This window comes from Stegostoma tigrinum, chromosome 33 (assembly GCF_030684315.1).
Source record: "Stegostoma tigrinum isolate sSteTig4 chromosome 33, sSteTig4.hap1, whole genome shotgun sequence".
Taxonomy (NCBI): Eukaryota; Metazoa; Chordata; class Chondrichthyes; order Orectolobiformes; family Stegostomatidae; genus Stegostoma; species Stegostoma tigrinum.
This window is the reverse complement of record NC_081386.1, coordinates 9,796,869-9,821,898: the sequence shown is the minus strand read 5'-3', so window position 1 is coordinate 9,821,898 and position 25,030 is coordinate 9,796,869. Positions and strand designations below refer to the sequence as shown.

At 45.0% G+C, this 25,030-nt stretch overlaps 1 protein-coding gene across 1 annotated transcript in view; it reads right to left on the bottom strand.

Annotated features, from left to right (window-relative positions):
- Window positions 1-25,030, bottom strand: part of LOC125467232 (multiple C2 and transmembrane domain-containing protein 2-like) — a 476,933-nt gene that overhangs the window by 297,269 nt on the left and 154,634 nt on the right. The window contains exon 4 of the mRNA XM_048562803.2: window positions 22,238-22,352. Within this exon, the coding sequence (XP_048418760.1) occupies window positions 22,238-22,352 (115 nt within the window). The remainder of the gene's footprint in view (window positions 1-22,237; window positions 22,353-25,030) is intronic.

The window sequence follows — 25,030 nt, the reverse complement described above, 5'->3', positions numbered from 1 at the left end:
TATGACTGTGAGACAGCAGTGCTAATCACTGAGCCACTGTGCCACTCTAACTTAAACATAGAAAATTCAGGCTACCTGTAAATGTCAGCACAGGTAAATTGTCAGTTTTCTCATTTTTCCTTATAATCAACAGCACTGTCAAGAAAGGGAAAAAAATCACTTACACAACATCAAGTATTTCCAAAGTGCTTCATAATCTAGCACTTTCAAACTGTAGGCACCATTACAATGCAAAAGGGTAAAGTTGCCAGTGTCCTGGCAGACCAGAGACTCTCATTCGAGAGGGGCAACCTGTGGTGGTTTAACCTGAGGGTCACCACATCTAACCACATTAAGCTCAGTCCGTGTGGGAAGTGAACCCATTCCTGTTGACATCACCCTTCATCACAAACCAGCCAGCTGAGCTAACTGACCCTTCCTCATCATAATGTAGCAAACACATCAACCCAATGTGTGCACAGCAAGATCCCATAAATAGCTATGACACGAAGGACCATCTTATCTGTTCCAGCAACACTGCTGAGGGATAAAAATTGACTAAATGCTCTACTCAGTGCTCTACCGAGTTCGATTTTTCATCTTCATCTGATGTGGCCTAGTTATTGAGAATTCAAACATTCAGGGAGGTCACTCTGTAGATATTATTCACCCCCCAGTTGCCCTGAGATGGTGGGGACAGTGGAACTGTAGTCTGGGAGGCAAAGGCATTTGGCATTATGAAGTGGTGGCCGACCAGCAGGGGCAACCATGCAGCAGCCCAGAGTTGTCAATGACCCTTGGCATTACCACGGGCACATATCCAGCCTAAAACAAACTCCAAGGGGCCTCGCATGTACACACTACTCCAAAGAAAAATGACAGAGATTTTTGCCCACTGGGTCACATGGGAGAGCCATCAAAAGTTCAGCATGCGGCCTGTGGTCAGGAGTCACTTACACAGAGCAGCCTGAGTAAGAACGGCGCTGTCTTTGCCCAAAGGACACCACTGAGCAAGCAGCTTATGTGCATCATTCCAGTGGTGGGAGATACTGTCTGATAAGTTGCTGCAGTGCTGCCTTACACTATGTTATCAACAATGGGCACATTAACACGGCCGAATACATAGAACATAGAACGGTACAGCACAGTACAGGCCCTTCGGCCCATGATGTTGTGCCAAACTTCTACCCTAATCCCAAGGTCTATCTAACCTCCACCTCTACCTTCTACTCTTATCCATATGCCTATCTTGTAGCTGCTTAAATGCCCCAGATGATCTTCTTCATTTGCAGAGACGGAGCGCCTGCTGGTGGACCTGTTCCAAATTAGCTGCTCTCGGTTGTATTTGGTGGGCCAACTTCAAAGGCGGAAATTTTGCAATGGCCGGCTTGTGGTTTTCCACGTCTCTGAGGGACAACGCTTCCCAGACGTTTTTCCTGCTTTCAGCCTCCATTCACAGGGTGTCTCAATGTCAAAGGTTGGCTTGGCCATTGCTCAGTGACCACTTGGTGTGTGTGGTCCAGCACCATACTGACTGATCTGTGCGGCGACTTAATAAGCTTCGTCAAGTAACATATAACATAACTATATAAAATGCAAGTGGGCATGTTATAGGATTTGCTATTCCATCAGCAAGAATAATTGGTAAACTCAAATTTTGCATCATCTGCATTCTACATGTTGCAATTTCATCTAAAATGTTACTCTATGTAATGGACGAGAAGCAACTTGATTCGGCTGGAAACTTCACCCAACAAGCACAAAGCTAAAACAGGCCCCTAATGTTTCAGCAGGAAACCAGGAGCTTGAGCACACAATGGAACATTAAAATATAATGGGGCGGCACAGTGGCTCAGTGGTTAGCACTGCTGCTTCCTAGCACCAGGAGCCTGGGTTCGATTCCGGCCTCGGGTGACTGTCTATGTGGAGTTTGCACGTTCTCCCTGAGTTTGCGTGGGTTTCCTCTGGTTGCTCCAGTTTCCTCCCACAGTCCAAAGGTGTGTGGTGTAGGTGGATTGGCCATGTTAAATTGCCCGTAGTGCCTGGGGATGTTTAGGTGAGGTGGGTTAGACGTATGGGAATGGGTCTGGGTGGGATGTGCTGCAGAGCGGTGGTGTGGACTTGTTGGGCTGAATGGTCTGTTCCCACACTGTAGGGATTTCATGGGTGGAAAAGTGCGACAAAGCTTTAGTTAAAACATCTGTATGAATGTAGATTTCTCAGCACAGTAACTAGAAAAGGTAGGATTAACATATAACCTAATGCCTGTAATGCAGGAAGTTTTAAGGCGACTCTTTTGGGTTAAATGAAAGTGGAATTAGAATTAGACACATTCCCCAAAAAGCGTAAGATGCATGTCACAGTTTGCAGAGTGAGAGTGGGAAAACGTGAACATTGTGAGGGGAGATCATCACAAGGCATTGCTAAACACGGTTTAAGAGCACTGAGATAACAGGACCTGACATACAACATTCAGGGAGAAAAAGGAAAAGAGGAGCAGATGCCGATTAACTTCGTATTCAGAGAGGTTTTATAAAGGGCATCAGTTTGAGGTTGGGTTAGCGGAGAGTCCACAATGTAGCACAATCAGTGCTGTCTTACAGGAGGAAAAGCCTGTGCAAAGACAGAGTACTGGCACTGTAATAATGTTTCTGAAGTACTATTCAGGAACTACATTGAAAAAGGTCTAAAGACATGAGCTCAATTCCCGCCATGGCAGCTCAAAATATTAAACTCGCTGAATTAATAAAGTTGCCGTGAATTGCAAGCCCAATGAATAATGATCATGAAAATAAAACCCATCCGGTTCGCAAATGCCTTTTCAGAGGGGAAGTTTGCCATTATTACCTGGTCTACACATGACTCCTGAGCTTAGCAATGTGGTTCACTCTCAGCCTCCCTCTAGAATGGCTGAGCAAGCCACTGTGTTGGGTTAAATTGTTACAGTTGAAGGCACCATGGGTGGGTGTACATACTGTGTGTGTGTGTGGGAATGGTAATAAGCAGTGGACGGGTAGATTTGGAAAATACACTGCCAGCAAACCCAAGAACTGAAAATAGAAACAATTTTTTTAAAAACAAATCACGAGTTAGAGGAAGGTAAATAAACTAGACAATGGTGCTAGATACCTTGCTTAGATTTTTAGCAAGGTTTGAACACAGTGTTAATTATAGAGTCATACAGCATGGAAACAGACCCTTCGGTCCAACCAGTCCATGCCAACTATGTTCCCAAACTAAACTAGTCCCAGCTGCCTGCACTTGGCCCATATTCATACAAACATTTCCTATACATGAACTTATCCAGATGTCTTTTAAATGTTGTAAGTTTACCAGCATCCGCCATTTTCTGTGGCAGTGCTGCATCCAATTCTGATGGGGAAACATGAAAAAAGGCACATAGTCTCTCCGTGACAGCATATTTATTCAAAGGATGCAGCCTTATAAATCTCTGGCTCTTGATTAATCCCACGAGTATCCCAAAAACTCCTTTTTACACGAAACCAACATACTGCAGATACTGGAGAACTGAAATAAGAATAAAAAAAGCTGCAAAAAGGTCAACAGGTCAGGCAGCATCTGTGACCAGGAGCAAAGCATTTCTATTTGTCTTAGTCCTGAAGAAAAGTCATCAACCTGAAACATGAACTTTCTTCCTCTTGACAAAGGTTTACTGGCCTGATGTGGATTTCATGGTGTTTTAGTCCTTTGTTTACATCCTCTTGAATTATTTTCTACTCAGCCATCGGATCTGGGTATCACTAGCGATGGTAGCATGTCTTATCATCTCCAAGTGGCCTTAAAAAGGTGGAGGAACACTGTTTTCTTGAACTGCTGCTGTCCATGTGGTATAGGGCACCCACAATGCTGTGAAGGAGAGAGTTTCAGGTTTATGACCCAGTGACACTGCAGGAATAGCAATATAACTTGAAGTCAGGATGGAGGAAGTGGTCTTTCCATGCTTTACCCATGGTGGATATCGCAGGGTTGAAGGTATGTTGTCGTGGTATTTGGTGAGTTGCTGCAGTGTAATGTGTTAAAGGTACATAATTCTGCCATTGTGCACTGAGGGTGAAAGCAGGGAATGTTGAAGTTGGGAAATGGAGAATGGAATACTGTCGAGCTTAAGCGATGGTGACATTGAACGTCAAAGTAAGATAGTCAGGGTTCTCTCTTGCTTGATACGGTCATTGTCTGGCACCTGTGTAATGCAAAACATTTCTCAGCCCAAGCCTGGATGCTGCCCTACATATGACATGGACTGCATCAGCATTTGAGGAATTGCAAATTGTGTTGAATATTGCTTAAGCATCAGCAAAGATCCCCAAATCTGGACTTGATGGAGGGATTGTCGCTGCTGAAGCAGCAGCGAATACTTGGCCCTAGGATTCTACCCTGAGGAACTGCTGCAGTTCTGTCCTCACATTGAGATGTGTCTGAGCTGACAACTTTCAACATACTCCTTTGAGCTTGGCATAACTCCAAATAGCAGCGAGTTTGTTCCCAGATTCCCAATGATTCCAGTTTTGTTGGGGCTCCTTGTTGCCACACGCAGGCAAATGCAGGCCTGATGTCAAGGGCTGTCACTCTCCCCTCACCTCTGGAATTCAGCTCTTTTGTCCACATTTGAACCAAGGTCAGGAGCTGAGTGGCCCTGGCGGAACCCAAACTGGGTGTCACTGAGCAGGTTATTGCTCAGCAGGTGCTGCTTGACAGCACCACTGACAACCTTCTATCAGTTGGCAGAGGATTGAGGATAGACTGATGAGATTTAAGGGTTAGTGTTGAATTTGTCCTGCTTTTTGATTACAGGACTTACCTGGGCACATTTCCACATTGTCGGGGGGTCGCCAATGCTGTAATGGCCCTGGAACAGCAAGGCTTGGGGAGCGCTCGTCTTCAGTATTGTTGCCAGAATGTTGTCAGGGACCATAGCCTTGGCAGTATCCAGTGCCTGCAACCATTGCTTGACATCATGTGTTGCAAATAGAACAGGCCGAAGACCAGCACTTGTGACGCGGGAGTCCTCAGGAAGCAGCAATGGGTCATCACTCAGCATTTCTGACTGATACTAATGTTCCAGCCTTTCCCTTTGCACTGATCTGAAGAACACCCCCATCATTGACAATGGGGATATTTATGAAATTTCCTTCGCCTGTTGTTGATTAATTGCCCATCGCCATTCACAACTGTATGTGCTGCAAAGCTTAGACCTGATCCATTGGCGGTGAGATCACTTGAACCTGTCTATCTCTTGCAGCTTCCACTGTTTAGAGTGGTGTGTAGTGGAATGAGCTGCCAGAGGAAGTGGTGGAGGCTGGTACAATCACAACATTTAAAAGGCATTTGGACAGATACATGAACAGGAAAGGTTTAGAGCGATATTGTCAAAACACAGGCAAGTGGGACTAGTTTTGTTTGAGAAACTTGGTTGGCATTGACAAATTGGACAGAAAGGTCTGTTTCCATGCTGTATGACTCTGTGATTCTATGACCCTGTAGGTTAAGCAGATTGACACTTTGAAACTCCTGTTATGTGTTCCCGAAGATGGCACTTTTCATTAAGCCAGGTTTGATCTCCCAGCCAGATGGAGTTGACAGAGTGGGGGATCGGCTGGACCACAACGTTACACATTGTAGTTGTATGTATTTTTGCTGCTGACCCACAGGGACTCACAGGTGCCAGGTTTTGAACTGCTAGATCTGCTCAAAATCGAGGATGGTGGTAGCATCACACAAGAGGGTATCAAATGAGAAGATGAGACTTCATCACTCAAAGAAGGCAACAGGCATGAATGGGTTAATCAATGAGCAGGGGTGCATGGAGATACCCTGGTCTCCACTTCTTGTCGTTAATAGGTAAATATGCCAAAGAGCTATCGTAACTTTTATGTAAAGGCAGTCCCCAATTTAAGAAGGTCCAACTTATCAATGCTTGGTTTTACAAATGAGATCCCATACAGAGTTGTGTTAATACTCATTTTAAAAGTCCAACATCTAACGTTTCGTCATGTTTACAAACAGCTATTTTATAATCGTCCTGCATTGTGTTCCGACTGCGTACAAATTAATTTGCAAATCTGCGGAATCCATTCGTAACCTGGGGACTGCCCATTGCAGCCACAACGATCTAATGAGCTGCTTCCTGTTGTCCTACAATAACAGCTTCTCTTGTTCAGACTTATTTGTTGGTCTATTCTCCACCGCAAACTTACGCACTGCCCTGACATTCACATAAGGTTCTCGGCACAGGAAAGCTTTCCGCTAAAAATACAGAATGTGTGTATCCAGGATCTAACCTGGACTTCAACAGGCATAGAATTAAAAGGTCGGAAATGGGGATTTCCTGATGGCGTACAACCTGACTTCCTGGCTCTGTCCCAGAGCTGAGCTTCAAAAAGACACGTCCAATCCTTTAACAAGACGATTGTTCCACTGCCAAGAGGTTGTTGGTCACATCACCGTCCCTTCCTGCTGTCACAGTCACACCCAGGAATGTCTCAGTCATCTCCAGAGTGACAGTTTTCTAACTGTCCCCCCATAAATTCCAACTCCTTCACAGGTTTGCACCCAATAGCCAAAACAGCACAAAGATTCTCAAGTGCCTCGCATCACCGATATCCATCCATCCCTTCGCTTCATCCCTAAACTCCTCTGGATGCCTCGAACCCCTCCACCTCCAGAATCTCCTTGAGCCCACACCACGCTTTACCAGCTCCTGCCTACTTGCAGAGAGTTACCTACCATTGGTACTTGGGCCTTAGCCAACATCCTCTCACACTTTGGTAATTTCTCACCAACCTCATCATCATACCAACACTGTGGAATGAGCAGACCAGCTTTGTCGGGGGAACTTTGTAGTGAGTAAAGGTAAAGTGCCATACTCATTCCAGACTGTAGGGCCGCTTTCTCATTGGACAGAGATGACTAGTGTTGGTTTAACCTGAGGGTTCACCATGCCTCAGATGAAGGGAGAGAAACAGGAAAGCTGATGTTTCATGTTGGGGCCCTTCTTCAGAAATTCTTGCTTCTGTTCCTGCTCCTCCAGCTCCACACTGTGTTATCGCTGACTCCAGAAACTGCAGCTTTCTCTATCTCAGTGGTTTATAACCCCACTTTGAAGTCTGCCCATTTCTGAAGAAGGGTCCTGACCTGAAACGTCAGCTTTCCTGCTCATCTGATGCTGCCTGGCCTGCCGTGTTCCTCCAGTTCCACACTGTGTTAACTCGACAACATCTCCTGACTTTACAAACTCTCAACTCAGGGTCCAGGTCCAGACTGTGATGGAATGCTGCCCTCTTGTCTGCATTGATGCAGCTTCAAGAACACTCAACAAGTTAAACAGCATCCAGGAGAAAGGAGCCAGCTTGATAGGCATCCCATCCACCAGTAGCGCACGGCAGTAGGAGTGTGTGCCATCTACAAGATGCATTGCAGCATTCCCAAGGCTCCCTTGACAGAATCTTCCAAACCCATGACATTTTACCACCAAGAAGGGCAAAGGCAGCAAGCGCATGGAAACACAACCGCATGCAAGCAACTGGCTATTTGCTGGAATTGAGGTTAAAATCAGATCAGTCATTATTTTATTGAATGGTGGGACAGGCTCAAAGGGCCAAGTGGCCTGATTTGGCCCATCTGTTGCCTGCCAAGTCACGCACCGACCTGATTACGAACTATGTTGCCATTCTTTCCCAGTCACTATTTCTCTCAGCACCTTCCAAAAGCTCTTCAAAACATCTCTCACTCATTGTCCACTTACGTGTTCAACACCTCCCCTCGCAACTCACCTGCCCCCTACATTTGCTGATGCACTGCGGGGTCAGTGCATGAAGGATCACAGTCAGAAGTGTAATTCTGGAAGATATTGAGTGGAATCACTAAGTGTTCAGTGCTTGAGCACATATAGTCCCTGATCTCGAGAACTGCCCAGACATGTACAGCCTGGCCAAATTACCTAATGGCATAAAAACAGGGAGCTGTGGAAAGAGAGGATGCATCAAGGAATTAGCTGAAGAAATCAGACCTGTTTTGCAGATGCAGTACTAATTGACGCTGTTAACTGGAAATGTTGAATCAGCCAATACAATAGAACAACATTTGCTCAGATTCATTTCAGCTGCTTATACAAAGGTTTATTTTGATTCCTGTTTGGACTCATTCGAAATAGTCTCACAAAATTACTCAGAGTAGCTGCCACTAGATGCACAAGATGTTGGGAAGCAGGGATCGCTGCAGAGTGCTTCAAGAAAGTGATATAGGAGTGACAATAAAGCGTGTCACTGGGTGTATTGTGGAATCCCTAAAGTGTGGAAAGAAGTCATTTGGCCCATTGAAAGCACACCAACTATCCAAATGCACCCCCAACCAGACCCAAACACCTACCCTATCCCTGTAACCCTGCATTTCCCATGGCCAATCCACTTAGCCTGCACACCTTTAGACTGTGGGAGAAAACCAGAGCACCCGGAGGAAACCCACGCAGGTACAGGGGGAATGTCTCTGTGGAGTTTGCGCAGTCGCCCGAGGGTGGAACTGAACCGGGTCCCCCGGCACCGTGAGGCAGCAAGTGCTAACAACTGAGCCGCCGTGCCACCCACAATAGGTGGGGCCGCCATCGCCTGCAAATTTCCCTGCAAGCCACGCACCATCCTGACTCGCGACTACATTAGCATTTCTTACAGTGTTTCTGGGTCGGAACCCTGGAACAACCCTCCTATCCCAGGAGGACTGCAGCTATTCAAGAAGGTGGGTCAACACCCTATTAAAGAAGATGAAGTTGTAAACACCATTGCAGCAGGCCTAATGCTTGCACTGGGTCTTTCTTGCATACCATCTGTACATTACATTGTGTCTGATTATACCTCACATTGAAAATCTACACAAGTTCAACTCACAAGTTCAATGTTAGAAAGAGTACACGGAAGTAGCAGTGAGACCGACTGTAAGCAGAGACTTGTGAAGATTACATACATTTTACACTGCAGTCAAGAAAGAGGGCTGTGATGGCAAACAGTAAGTAAATAAAAAAGCGAAACTTCGCAGATAAAGCAAAGCTAATTGCTTCATACCACGTAAATGAAGTCAGTGCCAGGAAACAAATTTAGAACAGATGTCAGAAAATAAAACTGTTTTTCTCGGAACTGAAAAATCTTTGGAAATAATCTGGAAGGAAAACAACATCAAGGATTGTCTGAAATGTAATCAGGCGTCGTGACAACAGAAAACCAGCAGGATAACATCCCGAGGCTGTACGGCATCTCGTGTTTGGCTCCTGAAAATCTGGCACAGTTTTCTCACGGTTAAATTTTGGCAAAAATGTCAAAGGTACTGGAAATGACAGATGATTACTTTCCACTAAGAGGCAACAAACAGAGATGAAAGCTGAAAAGCAGGCCTGACTGTAACATCCAGAGAGAAACAGGGGTAAAGGCCTGGGCCATCCCACTCCCAGGGAGTGGGTGAGGGGGCGGGAGCTCTCATAAAATGCAGCAAGTGGCATCCTAGTCCAACCTCATCCCCACCCCCTCCCACTTCAACCGACTGAATCACTCATGTGGCCAGCTAAGTGTCTGTGGCCATTTTATCAACCGCAGGGGCAGGTCAATGCCAAGCTCAGAGCCCAGCACCTTTTATTGCAAGAGCAGTTGTTGGGAAGGGGGTGAGTGAAGGATGGGGCCTCTTTTAACAGTCCACCACAGCCCGCCCTCTTAACTCACCCTTCCCCATACCCGCCCCAACACTGTACCATCCAGTCTTTCAAACCCACTTTGCCCACACCCCTCTGGCCTCCACCTCCTCATTCTCAAGCCAACCTGTAATTAGCTACACTAGGGTCTGCAGCAGGTGGTGAGGGAACCAATCAGAAGGGAGTAAAAAAAAACTTACTTGACCTTGTCCTGAGGAACCTATTTGTAAGAAATGTCATGCGACAGTGACAGTCCTGGATCAAGGCAGCCATTTGACTGACTATGGCATCAAGGCATCTCGCCAAAATTACAATCAACTGGAATCGGAGGAAATCTCTCCATTGGTTGGAGGCACATCTAGCACAGAAGAAGCTGGTTCTGATTATTGGACCTCAATTATCTCAGCTCCAGGACATCTCTGCAGCAGTTTGTCAGGGTCTTATCCTAGGTCTAAACATCTTCAGCTGCTTCATCAATGGCCTTCGAGCATTCACAACGCCTCAGACTCTGAAGCACTTGGTGTCCATTTGTAGCAAGACCTGGGAAATATCCAGCCTTGGTCTGATAAATGACAAGTAATAATCATGCCACACCATCATCTCTTGACTTTTACCAGTATTACAATCACTAACTTCCCCACTGTCAGACTCGCAGCAAGGACAGCTTCTGTTGATATTGGGACTGATCTGTAATGGTGACAATCTCGGCATTCCCACTCCATTTTCATTGTTCTTCATGTGCCACAATCCCTCAGGAAGAGGAGGACACACAAAGTGGAAGTGGAGTCATGCTGCATCTATCCTATGGTTTGGTAGATGAACAGACTCTCCTTCCAGCTACCGGTACATTGGGAGATGGATAGGCATGCCTAATTGGCTACATTTCAACACACTGTCCATGACCATCAAGTCCTGAGGTGGGAGTCGAACTCTAAGCTTCTATCCCAGAGGTAGCGACACTACCCACAAGATCTTTCTCTCATGTTCCTATCAGCTGCTTTTTGTCATGGGTTCCTGAACGGGACCCTGGCAGGAGGTGGCTTGCATTGGCTAAACTGTGCAGGGACAGCTTCGGAAATATGTCTTCATACAAACATTGCTGGAGGCTGGAGGCTGAGCACAGTCCCCTCACAGAACATTACAATTAGAGTGGGCACATTTTTGCTTGATGAGATGGGAGAGCAGGGCCTTAGGACTTCCTCAGGTTTTGTTGGTGAAGAGAACTGAGTGTCTTTTGCCCATGGGAGACACCCTTAGCTTTTAGGGCAAGAGGATTTCCAAATGAAAGGAGAAAGAGCACAGCATTTACTGCTCAGGATTATCAAATAGCATCTTGCTCAAATGAAAACAGAACTCCTCACTAAACACATTGTACTTTAGGAAACAAACAGCTGGACAGAGCTCACTTAATACAAATCCATCGCGACCAGTTCTTATTTAGTACTTAACTCACTGCCACATCTCTTTCAGATATGCCCACCTTGAAGATCTCCTGCTCCTTTCTCCAACGGGATTTCCATTCCAATCTTTCTTCTTGCCCACCGACTTTAATCTCACCGTCACTCCTGGTGTTTGACCAGGTATTTGCTAAAACCCGTTTCCACAGCCATATTACATTCCTCAGTAGCTGCCTCCGGTTCCGACTCACCCTGCGACAGAAAGGTTCTAAGGAAGGGTCACCGGACCCGAAACGTTAACTCTGATTTTGTTTTTTCTTCACAGATGCTGCGCTTTTCCAGCAGCTTCTGTTTTTGTACAACCAGTTTCCTGACGGGCTTGTATAAACCACGGAACACATAACATGAATGCATATTTGCTGAAGGTTAACTGTGCCACTTTATTCTGCACTGAATTCTGAACTAGATAAAATTTTATATTTAAGTAGTCTTCTCAAGAGCAAGCTTGAAATGTGCATAGTTGCACAAATACACCCACAATTTGTATGAGGCATGACTGAATTTATATAACATTTATTATCTCCTTTCAATCTTTGGTTTGAACAGACATTACAGATGAGCATTCTTGTCTTAACATAGACATGGACTGAAAGCGAGCAGGGAATACTCAGAATTGACAGTGGCTCTGTAAGAATCCCCCATCACTGGAGGTGTCACTGCAGCTCCCTCATCGACAGATATTTTTGTAAGTAGTCTTAATCGCCACCACTAAGAAAACAACATGCAACTTTTAAAACATTAACTATCGAACTTGGTACAGCTGGCACTTAACGCCCACTTCTATGGTTTCACTTCAGAGGACAGTGACTAGTCACCTACTTAAAGCACCATAGGATGTGTAAAGATACTCCTACTTTCCTGTTAAGGCAGGGAATTCCAGGATTTTGACACAGGAACAAAGAAAGGACAGCAAAGCTCACCCAAGCCAGGATGAGTATGACTTGTTGGGAACTTTGGAATTGACTCAGTGTGCTTCCCATGAGCTTCCTTCTGCCAGGGGATCTCATAATTGAATTATTTAAATTTTAAAACTTTTATGTTCTGGGGCCCTCTCAAGGTGGTGTTTGGACAGTAAGGTCACTGGACTAGTAATCACACTGGGATTTGAAATTTAATTAATGGTGATACTGATGATGAAATGACTGATTATCCTAAAATCCATCCAGTTCATCGAGATGCTGTGGGGGAAACAGTGACTTTCTTTCACAGAAAAAATATCTGGAATTAAGAATCTAATGATGACCAGGAATCCATTATCAATTGTTGGGGAAAACCCATCTGTTCACACAGGGAAGGAAACTGCCATCCTTACCTGGTCTGGCCCACATATGACTCACAGATCCACTGCAATGTGGCTGACTCTTGACTGCCCTTCGGGCAATTACGGATGGGCAATAAATGCTGCCTGGCCAGTAACACCGTCATCCCGTGAATGAATAGAGAACAAAACAAAATGGCGGAATTGTTAAGATCCAGAAGGAGATTGTTCAGCCCATCAGTGCCAGGTCAAATCAGCATTACCTTGTGCCAACTCCTGCTTTTACCCTATGACCTTGCACACTATCTCTATCCAAATAAACAACTGACGTCTCTTGAATGCATCAGATCCTTACTTTGGCCTGGCCTACATGTGACTCTGGGCCAACTGTAATGTGTTGATCTCTGGAGTGCCCTCTGAAATGGTCGATCCATTCCAGGGCAATGAGGGGAGGGCAGCAAATGCCGGTCTTGTCCCTTTCCTGTGGAGAAATATCAACTTATTTTGTCCTTTAATAGCCTTACTTTTCATTGACTCCCTACAGTGCGGAAGCAGACCATTTGGCCCTTCAAGTCCACACTGAGCCTCTGAATGCCACCTGACCCAGACCCATCTACCCTGTCCTATCCCCGTACCCCTGCTTTCCCCATGGTTAATCCACTTAGTCTACATATCCCTGAACACTACAGGGCAATCTGGCATGGCCAATCCACTCTAACCCGCGCATCTTTGGACTGTGCCCGACAGAAATCTACGCAGACATGGGCAGAATGTGTTAACTGCACACAGAGAGTTGCCCAAGGGTGGCATCAAACCAGGGTCCCTGGCGCCGTGAGACAGCAGTGTTAACCACTAAGCTATCATGCTGCCCTTTCTTTCAAAGGGTTTTCTATCTAAATTTTAAACCAAGCGTACAACAGATACGGTGTTGGACTGTGGTGGACAAGGTCAAAAATTACATGACACCAGGTTATAGTCTAATAGGTGTATTTGTGAACACAACCTTTCGGGGCCTCGCTCCTTCTCCAGGTGACAGTGTATCAGTACCTTGCACTAAATCACAGCAAGTGTCTAAAGACTCAATGAGGGTAAAGCTCCCATGATGGGTCACATCGGAGTCAAGAGTGTTGACACATATCCCGATGTGATAGGCTCGTGGAAAGACATGGCGGGGGGTGGGGGTGGGGCTATCTTGTGTTATTTGCTTACAGGTGGCAGGGAAGCGGATTCAAAGCCGTGATCAGACTTGCCAGGGTTTGACCAAATGGTAGCTCAGGCTGACTCAGCTCCGCTTGTTGATATTGGTTACACTCTAGTCTCACAAACAGCTGCTTGGGAACAAGCTGCAACACCAACCCCCTTGCAGTTGGAGGTCAGACAGTCCTGGGGATTCTAACAGAAATGGCCAGTCCCCTCAGCCTCTGTGTTCGTCAGATCATAAGAGCGGATAAGGGATTAAAGGAACATGTGAAGCATCCCCAAATCCAACACATCTCCAAACAACACCTACAGCAGGGTGTGCCAATTCAGTGTCACAGTGTTCAGTCACATGAGGACCCACAACAGTGCAATGGGAGAACGTCTCCTCAGTCCCAAAGATGTGTCTAAGAAGATGGCAACTCCTTTATTCATTCATGGGATGAGGGTGTCGCTAGCTAAGCAGCATTTATTGTCCACCCATGTTGTGGGTCTGGAGTCACATACAGGCCAGACCAGGTAAGGATGGCAGTTTCCATCCCAAAAGGGCAGTAGTGAACCAGATCGGTTCTTCCAACAATTGACAACAGGTTCACAGTCATCATTAGACTCTTAATTCCAGATACCTATTGAATTCCAATTCCACCATCTGCCATGGTGAGATTCGAACCCAGGTCTCTAGAACACTATCAGAGTCTCTGGGTTAACAGTCCAGTCATTGCCACTAAGTTATTGCCTCCCCTTTAACAATAACTTTACCGGTTTTCAAGAACTGTAACACCTACATCTTCATCATATCACAACAGAGGCATGGCATCAGGGAGGAAAGAGGTAACAGCCCATTCAAACAGGGAACCGTGGAGTTTCTTTAATGTCAAATATAAAGCAAACCTGCATCGCCATTTATGAGCTTTCGGAAATGCAAATCGGAGATTGTATTCAAGGCCTGCAGTGTGCTATCCAAAGACTTGTACACAAGTAACAGATCACCCACAGGCAGTCAGTGCAGTAGCTTATTAACATATCACCACTATTAGTGCAACAACCCAAGAACTTCTGACTGTTTTGGCAACATCCAACAGCTCCAATAGCTCTTTAACTTAAAATGCAGTATCAATTGGCCCTCTGGATCAAATAACCTATTCACTAACAGACATTTGCATTGTACAACGGATCTGAATCATGCTGTTGAAAGGAAATGTAAAATACCATCTGCCAACTCAAGACACAAAATAGTTACTTGCATTTCAACAATGCTATTAGTGACCTCAGGATTCTTAAAGTGTTTTACAAACAACACATGACTTTTTGAAATATAGTGTAATAGGGAGGAGAGAGTTTACTGTAATAAGTCCCATTTCTAGATCAATACTTCGCAGTGATAGACCCTAGGTGCAGGTAATCCTCAATTAACACAATCACCATGTCAAGGCAAACTGTGTTAAGCAAACCACGCATTTCCATCGAAATCCACATAAATACTCAAGTTAGAAACATAGAAAAATAGTGATTAGGAACAACAGTGGGCCATTCAGCCCCCTGAGCCAGCTCTACTATTCAAAATGATCATCCAACCCAGTCCCCTGTTCCCGCTTTCTCCCCAAGCACTTAGATTGTTAATTCCCTGAGAACTATATCTATCTCCTTCTTGAAAACATTCAATGTTTTGGCCTCACCTGCTCTCTGTGGCAGAGAATTCCACAGGTTTACCACTCTCTGGATATTATCAAGCTGGAAAGGATTCACATGGGATTTACCAGGGTGTTGACGGGAGTGGAGGGTTTGAGTTCTAAGGAGAGCTGGATAGGCTCGGGCAGTTGTTTTTCCCTGGAGCGTAGGAGGTTGAAGCGTGACCTTATGGGTGTTTATAAAATCATGAGGAGTATAGGTAAGACGAATGGCAGGCGTCTTTCTCTAGGCTGGGGCATTTCAAAACGAGGTGGCATATTTCTAAACTGAGAAGAGAAAGATTTATAAAGGACATATGGGGTAATTTTGTTTTTTACACAGAGAGTGGTTTGAGGTGTGTGGAATGAACTGCCAGAGGAAGTGGTGGATGTGGCTACAGTTACAACATTTAAAAGACATTTGGATAAGTAAAGCAATATGAAATGTTTGCAGGGATATGGGCCAAGCGCAGGCAAGTGGAGCTCGTTTGGTTCGGGATGATGGGTGACACTGGCTGGTTTGACCAAAGGGTCTGTTTCTGTGCTGTCTGACTCAGGATGAAGAAATTTCTCCTCATCTCAATCCAAAATGGATTAAGCCTGTATCCTTAGGGTTACATTCCCAGAACTTCAAAGAAGTACAGGATGCAAACACAAAGTTAATATCAAATACCAAAACAGACATGAAAATACAAGATAAACCTTTTAACATCTGCCTCGTTTACACGTGATTTGCATTTCAACAATGCTATTAGTGACATCGGGATCCTCAAAGTTTTCTACAGACAACACATGGCTTTTTGAAGCATTGTGTAATAGGGAGGAGGCAGTTTACAGTAATAAGTCCTATTTCCAGATCAATACTTTGCAGTGATAGACCCTGGGAGCAGGTAATCCTCAATTAACACAATCACCACGTCAAGAGAAACTGTGTTAAGCAAAACACACATTTCCACGGAAATCCACATAAATACTCAAGTTAAAAACATAGAAAAATAGTGAATAGGAACAACGGGGGGCCATTCAGCCCCCTGAGCCAAGTCCACTATTCAAAATGATCATCCAACTTATTGCTAAGCTGGAGGTAGAAGGCTGTGGATAAAACTTTACCCAGCCTTAAGGGAGACAGGCAACGGCCAAGTTGAATGAACAGAAATCTGCACAGGAACACTGAGCTTTGGTGCACATTTAATACTCCCTGCTTATGGGAGCTGAGAAAGGACTGTGTTTCCCAAATCAGACATGCACTATTAGAGCAATTGGTGGTGGAGTTAAGACTCACATTATGGTGAAAATACATTAATCACAGCCGCATCATCGAGGACTACCTGTAATGATTTTGTTGGGACAAGGAACAGCCTTTACATGCTGAGCTGAGGATCTCATGTTGCGGTCCATGCTGGTGACAACACTAAACATCAGAGTGAGACCTGACTTTGTACTATTAGGACAAATGTTTTATCGGTTTGCTGTCGAGGTCAGTCATTGAACTAATTCACAGGGCATTGTAAGTGTCCACAAAAGTAAAGTGAATTATATTGTACTAGAGAAGAAATAGTTTAAATGTACTCATTATAAAAGAAGAAAGGAAAGATAGAAAAGAGTCAACTTTTTTCGCCAATAATAACCTGGCAGATATTCAAACTCAATGAAGGATTATCCCACTATCCAACCAAAACTCCTTGCTCAGCTGGTATTGCTGCAACTTGTTGCCTTTTTGTCAAGATTTTGGGCATTCACTCAATGTTATACTCCTCAAATGATCTCTCTCCCAGACCTTTTATAAAAATGCTGCTAACTTAGCTCACTATTACTCCCAAACCCAGGGTGCTTAAATGCATGTCTTCAAGAGCCTTGCGGGATATCTCCATTAAAGTTTTATGCCATGGAGTGTTCTCATCAACTCAGGGCTTCAGCCCGACCCTTGCTATGCACAGCAATTATGGATCAACTGCAGAGGCCAACTTTTACTTTGAAAATGCTAAATGTTGTCGAGTGGGTGTGTCCACACCAAGCTCCTCTCCCTCTCCTTCTCTCTGCCTCTCTCTCATTTACCTAACATTCAGATTGCTGGTCTTCCCAAGTTCACTCTCTACTGCCTGGCAGCCATCTTTACTTCAAAAGTTAGCTTGCCCTTTTGTTATCAAATTAGTCAATTTGGGAAATAAGATCATTGCTAGGTAACCATTTCCTTCATGGTTTGAGGTTTTGATCCCCCCTTATCCCTGGTGCTGAGGTCACAAAGCATTTTGCAGAGGGGCGGCACGGTGGCTCAGTGGTTAGCACAGCTGCCTCACAGCGCCAGGGACCCAGGTTCAATTCCACCCTCGGGTGACTGTCTGTGTGGAGTTTGCACATTTTCCCTGTGTCTGCGTGGGTTTCCTCCGGGTGCTCCATTTTCCTCCCAGAGTCCAAAGATGTGCAGGCTAGGTGGATTGGCCATGCTAAATTGCCCGTAGTGTTCAGGGGTGTGTAGACTAGGTGGGCTATGGGTGTTGGGTCTGGGAGGGATGCTCTGAGGGTCAGTGCGGACTTGTGGGGCCGAAGGGCCTGTTTCCACACTGTAGGGATTTTATGATTCTATAAGAAGAGGAGCTTTCTTCTTAAAACAGAAAAACCTTTAACCATCAACATTAAACAGTGGCTAGGTGACTTTCCACCTCACTGCTGTGTTAGAATTGCTGCTATTGGCCTGTGTTAAAACAGTTACATTTAACAAGCAATTCATCAGCAGTGGCTTTCTTTTAATTTGTTTTCAGGACATGAATGACTCATGAAAGGTACACTTATTGCTTATCCCTAGTTAACGTGACAAGATGATAGCTGGACTTTCTTCTCAAAACCACTGGACCACAACAGAATTGCTCACTTAGGAAGTCAATCTTGCGACATGACAGTGATGTGCCTTGTCCCCCTACTTATCACATTAAATGATGCGCACAAAACCACAAATCCAAGTTCCTGATGTATGATGAGAAGTACAACTCTGTCATCAGCCACAAATGTAGGACACTCAGTATAATCTAGATGTAATACCTTTTACAGAAATTAAAACATTGCAAAAGCTCTCTGAAGTACCACTTACCCGAGAGAGACAGAGAGAGTATGTATGAGAGAGAGACAGAGAGTTTGTGTGTGAGAGACTCAGAGTATGTGTGTGTGAGAGCGAGACAGAGTATGTGTGTGAGAGGCAGAGAGTATGTGTGTGAGACAGAGAGCGTGTGTGAGAGAGACAGAGAGCGTGTTTGAGTGAGACAGAGAGTGTGTGTGAATGAGACAGAGAGTGTGTGAGAGAGAGACAGAGTATGTGTGAGAGAGACAGAGAGTATGTGTGAGAGAGACAGAGAGTATGTGTGAGAGAGACAGAGAGTATGTGTGAGAGAGAGAGTGTGTGTGAGAGAGAGCGACAGAGTGTGTGAGAGAGACAGAGAGAGCGTGTGCGAGAGAGACAGAGAGAGCATGTGCGAGAGAGACAGAATGTGTGAGAGAGAGGGAGTGTGAGAGAGAGACAGCATGTGTGAGAGACAGAGAGTGTGTGTGAGAGACAGAGAGTGTGTGTGAGAGAGAGAGAGGGAGTGCGTGTGGGAGAGACAGGGAGTGTGTGAGAGAGACAGAGTGTGTGAGGGAGACAGAGAAATACTGATCAGTTTTGAGGTTATGAGGATGGTTTGGAGAAAGTGGGGAGGCTCCTCCTCAGCAGAGTGCAAATTGAGAAGAGGTCTGACTGAGATATTCAAAACAGAAGAGGTCACAGACACAACAGGGAAAACTGTTTTTATTGATGAAAGGGTTGTGGATCAGAGGACATAGATTTGAGGGTGATTCACAAAAGAACCAAAGCCAACAAAGGGATAAATTTTATTTGACTCAATACGCGGTTAAGATCTGAATCCATACTGGAGAGTACAGTGAAGTAGATTTATGCTTAGCTATCAAAAAGGGACCTGAACAATCACAATTGCGCTCTCTCTCACATGCACTCTCACGCACAGTCTCACTTACAAACACACTCACAATCACTCTGTCATTGGCACTAATTGGTAATTTAAAGAACCTTTGCAATGTTTTAATTTCTGTAAAAGGTATTACATCTATATTTAACTGACATTTGTGGCTGAATACAGAGTTCTACCTCTTATACTGACGAGACATAACTTGCAGGCTACAGGGAGAACGCAGGACAGTGGAACTTGATGGGCTACCCTTGAAGAAGAGAGCTAGCAGGGCTGAATGGTCTATTTTTGTGCTGTAATTGTTCTCCAATCCTACGGTGTTATGTCAGCCTTCAAAATTAGTGGGCTAAAATATTCCAAGTGACAAAACGGAGAGTAAAAATGCAACTTCAAATAAGGTTAATATTAATCTCTATACAACATTCAACATTTGAAAAAGTGACCACAAACCTATGGCTTCGATCTGAGCTTGATTTACTGTGAATAACAAATGCAAATGTTAGTTAAAGTCATCCAGATGGGTTTGTTAATCTAAGTGGATGCAGCTAGAATTGAAGGGTTACTATTCTATTTTGAGTAGTCAGATTTAAGTGGATAATCGCTTCCACAAATCTGCATAAATTCAAACACATAACGACAATGAGGGGTGAGGCTGCATTTTGTAATCACGTCTGGCACAACATCAGCGATCTCAAACAATACTAAAAGCCTCAACTAGATTCAACCTTCTGTCAGGGTCTGACAGACTGCAGATATCCAACTCAATCTACAGCCACAGTTTTGTCTTGTACAAAAAGAATGTGAATATTTGTTTTCTTTTCAGTGAGTAATTTAGCAATCAAACCATGAACTTTAAACAGTTCAAGTCTTTGCTAGTGACAGGGAGAGAAAAAAAGCCAAATTTCCCACACTTGTGGCCTCAATAACCATCACAGAATCATTGAAAGCCCCACAGCATAGAAGCAGGCCATTCAGCCCCATTGAGTCCATACCGACCCTCCAAACAGCATCCCACCCAGACCCACCCCCTAACTTATGCGTGTACCCTCACATTGCCCATGGTTTATGCAGTTAGCCTACGCATCCCTGAACGTTATGGATTTCTTTAGGAGGAAGCCAGAGGACCTGGAAGAAATCCCCACAGTCACAGGGAGAATGTGCAAACTCCACACAGACAGATACCTGAGGGTGGAATTAAACCTGGGTCCCACGTGCTATGAGGCAGCAGTGCTAACCACTGAGCCATCCTGCCACCCAAAAATATGAGAAGTGAAGTTTCGCTCTGTTCTAAGGATAATTTTACATTTTGGAAATGGGGAAAAATGGGCAATACAGATTCATATCGGGTTCAAATGGAATAGAAAATTGGATTAGGCAGAGAAATTGCTTGATTCCAGTTTTAAACAAATCCCACAATTTAAAACTGCCATGCAACCCCATTTCACCAGTTTGTGAGGTTGATTTTCAAAAGTCCCATTTATTTAGAAGAACGGACAACAGTGAACTTTGTTCATAGCTTTGATGTTTTATTGGTGCGTTCCCCATTCTCCACAGGGACAGGAACGGTAGAAATGGTGATCGAGATGCCAACAGTGCAACACCTCAGTAAATCTGTCACATTCCCAGATGTTGCAAATGGAATTAAATTTTCAACAACTTGCTCAGATTGTTTTGTACTGTGACAAATCAAAGCAAGAGTACATCAGGGTTATTGTGTCAAGTTGGACTTTATACCATGACTTCCCAAACAACAAAACGGCCTTTTCCTCTCAATCGCCAATTTATAATAAGGACAAGGGCTCCTGTAGGCACAAAGGAGATTGGGGCAAAGATCTGATGGAGGTTTCAAAATTATGAACGGTTTGGAAAAGGCAGATGGAGATAAATGGTTCTTAATGTTACAACACTGTGAGGCACAGGTTTGAAATGCTGAACGAATGAATGAATGATTTATTGTCACGTGTATTTTACAGTGACAACACAATAAAATACACCGAAAGGCTTCCATTTGTCGCCACAATTCGGAACCATGTTCCGTTATTTAAGAATAAGAGTAATAAAGAATGGTATAGCTTAAAGAGAGCCCATCAGTCCTGAGGCAGCTCATCCCCATCAGCAACGCCTGCACCACTGACCCCTCCTCCACCGTCCCACTGCTGACACTGGGCCCAACCAATATCAAAGTCGCTAATCCTCAGGCACCATCCTTTGGGCCAGAGATGGAGGGGGAATGTAAGGATGAAGCTGCTTTCATACTGACCTGGAAATCACTGACCAATAGGAGGTTGGAAACTGAATCAATGAAAGATTTCAAAAGGGAAGCGGCTGGGTGCTTAAGGTAAAATAAACGTACATGGACACAGCCAGCAAACGGGATTGCCTGGATTGCTCCAGGCATAACGGAGAACACGAAAGATAGGTGCAGCTCATCTCAAACCTTTATCATATTCTTCAAGAGAACTTGCCAATACACCTCAAATCGTGACCACTGTTGCATTGTTAAGTCGTTTGAGGTTAAGGAGGTCATAGGTGATAGCTATTAATTGCCTGAACACGTACCAATATACAAGAAGTACCTGGTGGGACGAGGACACAAGACTCAGGAAGTCAATAAACTCTCTCCATCAATAAAAAGTTAAAGATATAAACGTCTTGATTTCAATTTCTCCCAGTGGCCTGGAATCTATGAACAACTCAACCACATCTCATTCTGCTTCTCGGTTGTCTGTCCCACTTACACATCTTGCTGTTTCTCTTCAATTAAAGACACAGCCATATTCATCATTCAGCTTGAGAATCGCTCCACACACAGTTCTTCAGCTTTCTGCATTTGCTATCTCCTCACTATTTAACCGTGCCAAACATTTCCCTTCCAGCTAGTACTCTCCAGCTAAGTCTGCTCCTACCAACAACCTGGGGAATAGAAAGAGGAGAGCACATAGGTGGCATTTTCACATTCAGACAATTCCTGGTGAAACTCTTGTTGAATGTCTGAACACAACCGATTAGATTGAAAAGTCCGGATTACAGGGTCTTACCACAGCGATCCCGGATTACCAGATTCCGTCCTTCCTTCAACTGGATCGTCAAAAGGTATGAGGGCAAACTACATGCAGATGGCTCTCGACTTGATCCTTCATGGTGTTCGAAGGACTGTGATTAAAACATGCGCATCACAAACACATTACATTTTAAAACAACTAAGATCTGATGTTACAGATTAGAAACAATCCTACTTGCTTCACATTTTAACGAACCAAATAAAAACATTAAGCAACGTAACAATGAGACTTTAACATTGGTCTCGACTTGAGGTGTATTGGGAAGCTATTTTGAAGAAATAAGGAAGTAAGGTTTGAGTTGAGCCGTAACTATCTTTTGTATTCTCCATTATGTTTAGTCCAACCTAGTCGGTCCTGTTTGCTGGCCATTGGTCAGCACAGCTACCTCACAGCGCTGCAGACCTCGATTCGAGTCCACCCTCAGGAGACTGTTTGTTTGCATATTTTCCCTGTGTCTGTGTGGGTTTCATCCGGGTGCTCTGGCTCCCTCCGACAGTCCAAGGAAGTGCAGGTTAGGTGGATTGGCAATAGGGAATTGCCCATAGCATCCAGGGACTGCAAGCTGGGTGGATTAGCCACGGGAAATGCAGGGCTTTGGTGGGGTGGTGGGTCTGGTGGGATCTCTTTGGAGGGTTGAGTGGCCTCTTTCTGCACTGTAGGCATTCTACAATCAATTCCTGTGTGCAGCCAACTCCATAAACATCAGAGACTGGCATGATGGCACTGCGTGGCTGGACAACATTTTGCCCTACATTGGCAGGCCAGGGCCAAATGTGGCCATTAAAGACCAGTCTGGTATACCCTCAACTTCATAACAGTCAGTCAGAGGCACAGCCAGCCTTCTGAGGCTTCTTCTACCAGAAAGGAGGAACCCAGAATAGGGGATGCGTGGTGAAGCGACTGACGGGACAGCCATTTGGGAAAGATTGGAGTGGAACCATGTACAAAGTCACCTTTCTATTTATTTTTCCTTTGGATGGGACTGTTTGCTGGGCAGGTCAGAATATACAAGCAAATCACATCGATGTGGCTCAGGAGTCACATATAGGCTAGACCAGATAAGAATGGCTGATTCCCATACCTGAGTGACTTTATTGTACCAGATGGGCTTTTACAGAGTTTCTTTTTTTCCCCAGCTGAACAAATCTCACCAGTTGGCATGGCGGGTGAACATTAGCCCAGGGCTCTGGATGACCATGCCTGTGATGTTACCACTACACCACCAATTGCTGGGAGGCCTACAGACAGGAGACAATGGAGGAGGAGAGGCTGACTGGCTATGTGGTCTAACAGGGTGCATGAGGATGAAGACAGGTAGCTTCTCAAGGTCAGAGTTAGAAAGGGTTTGAGCAGAGAGAGCAAGAAACACCCATTTCCTCTGGTTCGGGGGAGCCCAGAACAACAGCATGTATACCATAAAATTACAGCAAACTTGTTCAGGGCTGACAATAGGAAGCAATTCTTCACACACAGTGTACTGCAAAACGCAAACAACTTTCTCTCAGCAATCAGCCTTGTATTAAATGGCAGAGCAGGATCAACAGGCCAATCCTCACAGAACGCCTACAGTGTGGAAGCAGGCCACTCGGCCCATTGAGTTCACACCATCCCTCCAAAGAGCACCCGATCCTGACCCACCGTCCCCCACCCTATTGCTGTAACCCTGCATTTCCCATGGCTAATCCACAAATCCCTGGCTAATCTGGGCAATTTTGCATGGCCAATCCATCTAACTTGCACATCTTTAGACCGTGGGAGGAAACCGGAACACCCGGAGGAATCCCACGCAGACACAGGGGGACTGTGCAAACTCCACACAGACAGTCGCCTGAGGGTGGAATCGAACCTGGGTCCCTGGCACCATGAGGCAGCAGCACTAACCACTGAGTCACTCACAGCCTGTTGCAAAGTTCCTATGTTACCCCAGAAAGCTGTTGACATTGGTTTTAAGAACCAACCCAAAAGGTTTTCCACAGCCCATTGACCTCTCCTTGGTTCAAGCTATTCTCCAAAGTGTAATTTCATGGAGATCTGTTCTTAAACAAAAACCGAGTGATTTTCTCTAATTTTCTTTAAGGATTCACAACTTTGGATGTCTTGGCTTTTTGTTACGGTTGCCAGCAGATACCCAATTTACTTCACGAAGCTGCGGTGTGAGAAGAGCCAGCCTTCACTAGCTGTAATTTTGTTTGTGACTGTTTCCTACCGCAAGGCTCTGTGAGGACTTCTGCGAAATTCTTCCTTTAGGAAGAAACTAGGCAAAACTTTTCAGCTGCATTTCTCCATTGAATCCAAACTGACAGTATGCCCTCACTGCACTGTGTATGGGGAGTGATAAAGTTAGTGCGCTCTCCGCACAAAGGTTGGCCCTCACGAAAAATCAGCCTCTATTGGCTCTCATTCCAGTAAGACACAATCCACACGGAGGTAACATTGAAATTGCCTGTTCCTGAGTAAAGCAGCCAACTAATGTAAACAGGCGGCACAGTGGCTCAGTGGTTAGCACAGCTGCCTCACAGCACCAGGGACCCAGGTTCAATTCCACCCTCGGGTGACTATCTGTGCGGAGTTTGCACATTCTCACCGTGTCTGCGTGGGTTTCGTCCCACAGTCCAAAGATGTGTATGTTGGGTGGATTGGCCATGCTAAATTGCCCGTACTGTCCAAGGATACCTAGATTAGGAGGATTAGCCATGATTTAATGCAGTGCTATAGGGATGGGGTGAGTCTGAGTGGGATGATCTTCAGAGGGTTGGCAGTGGGCCGAAT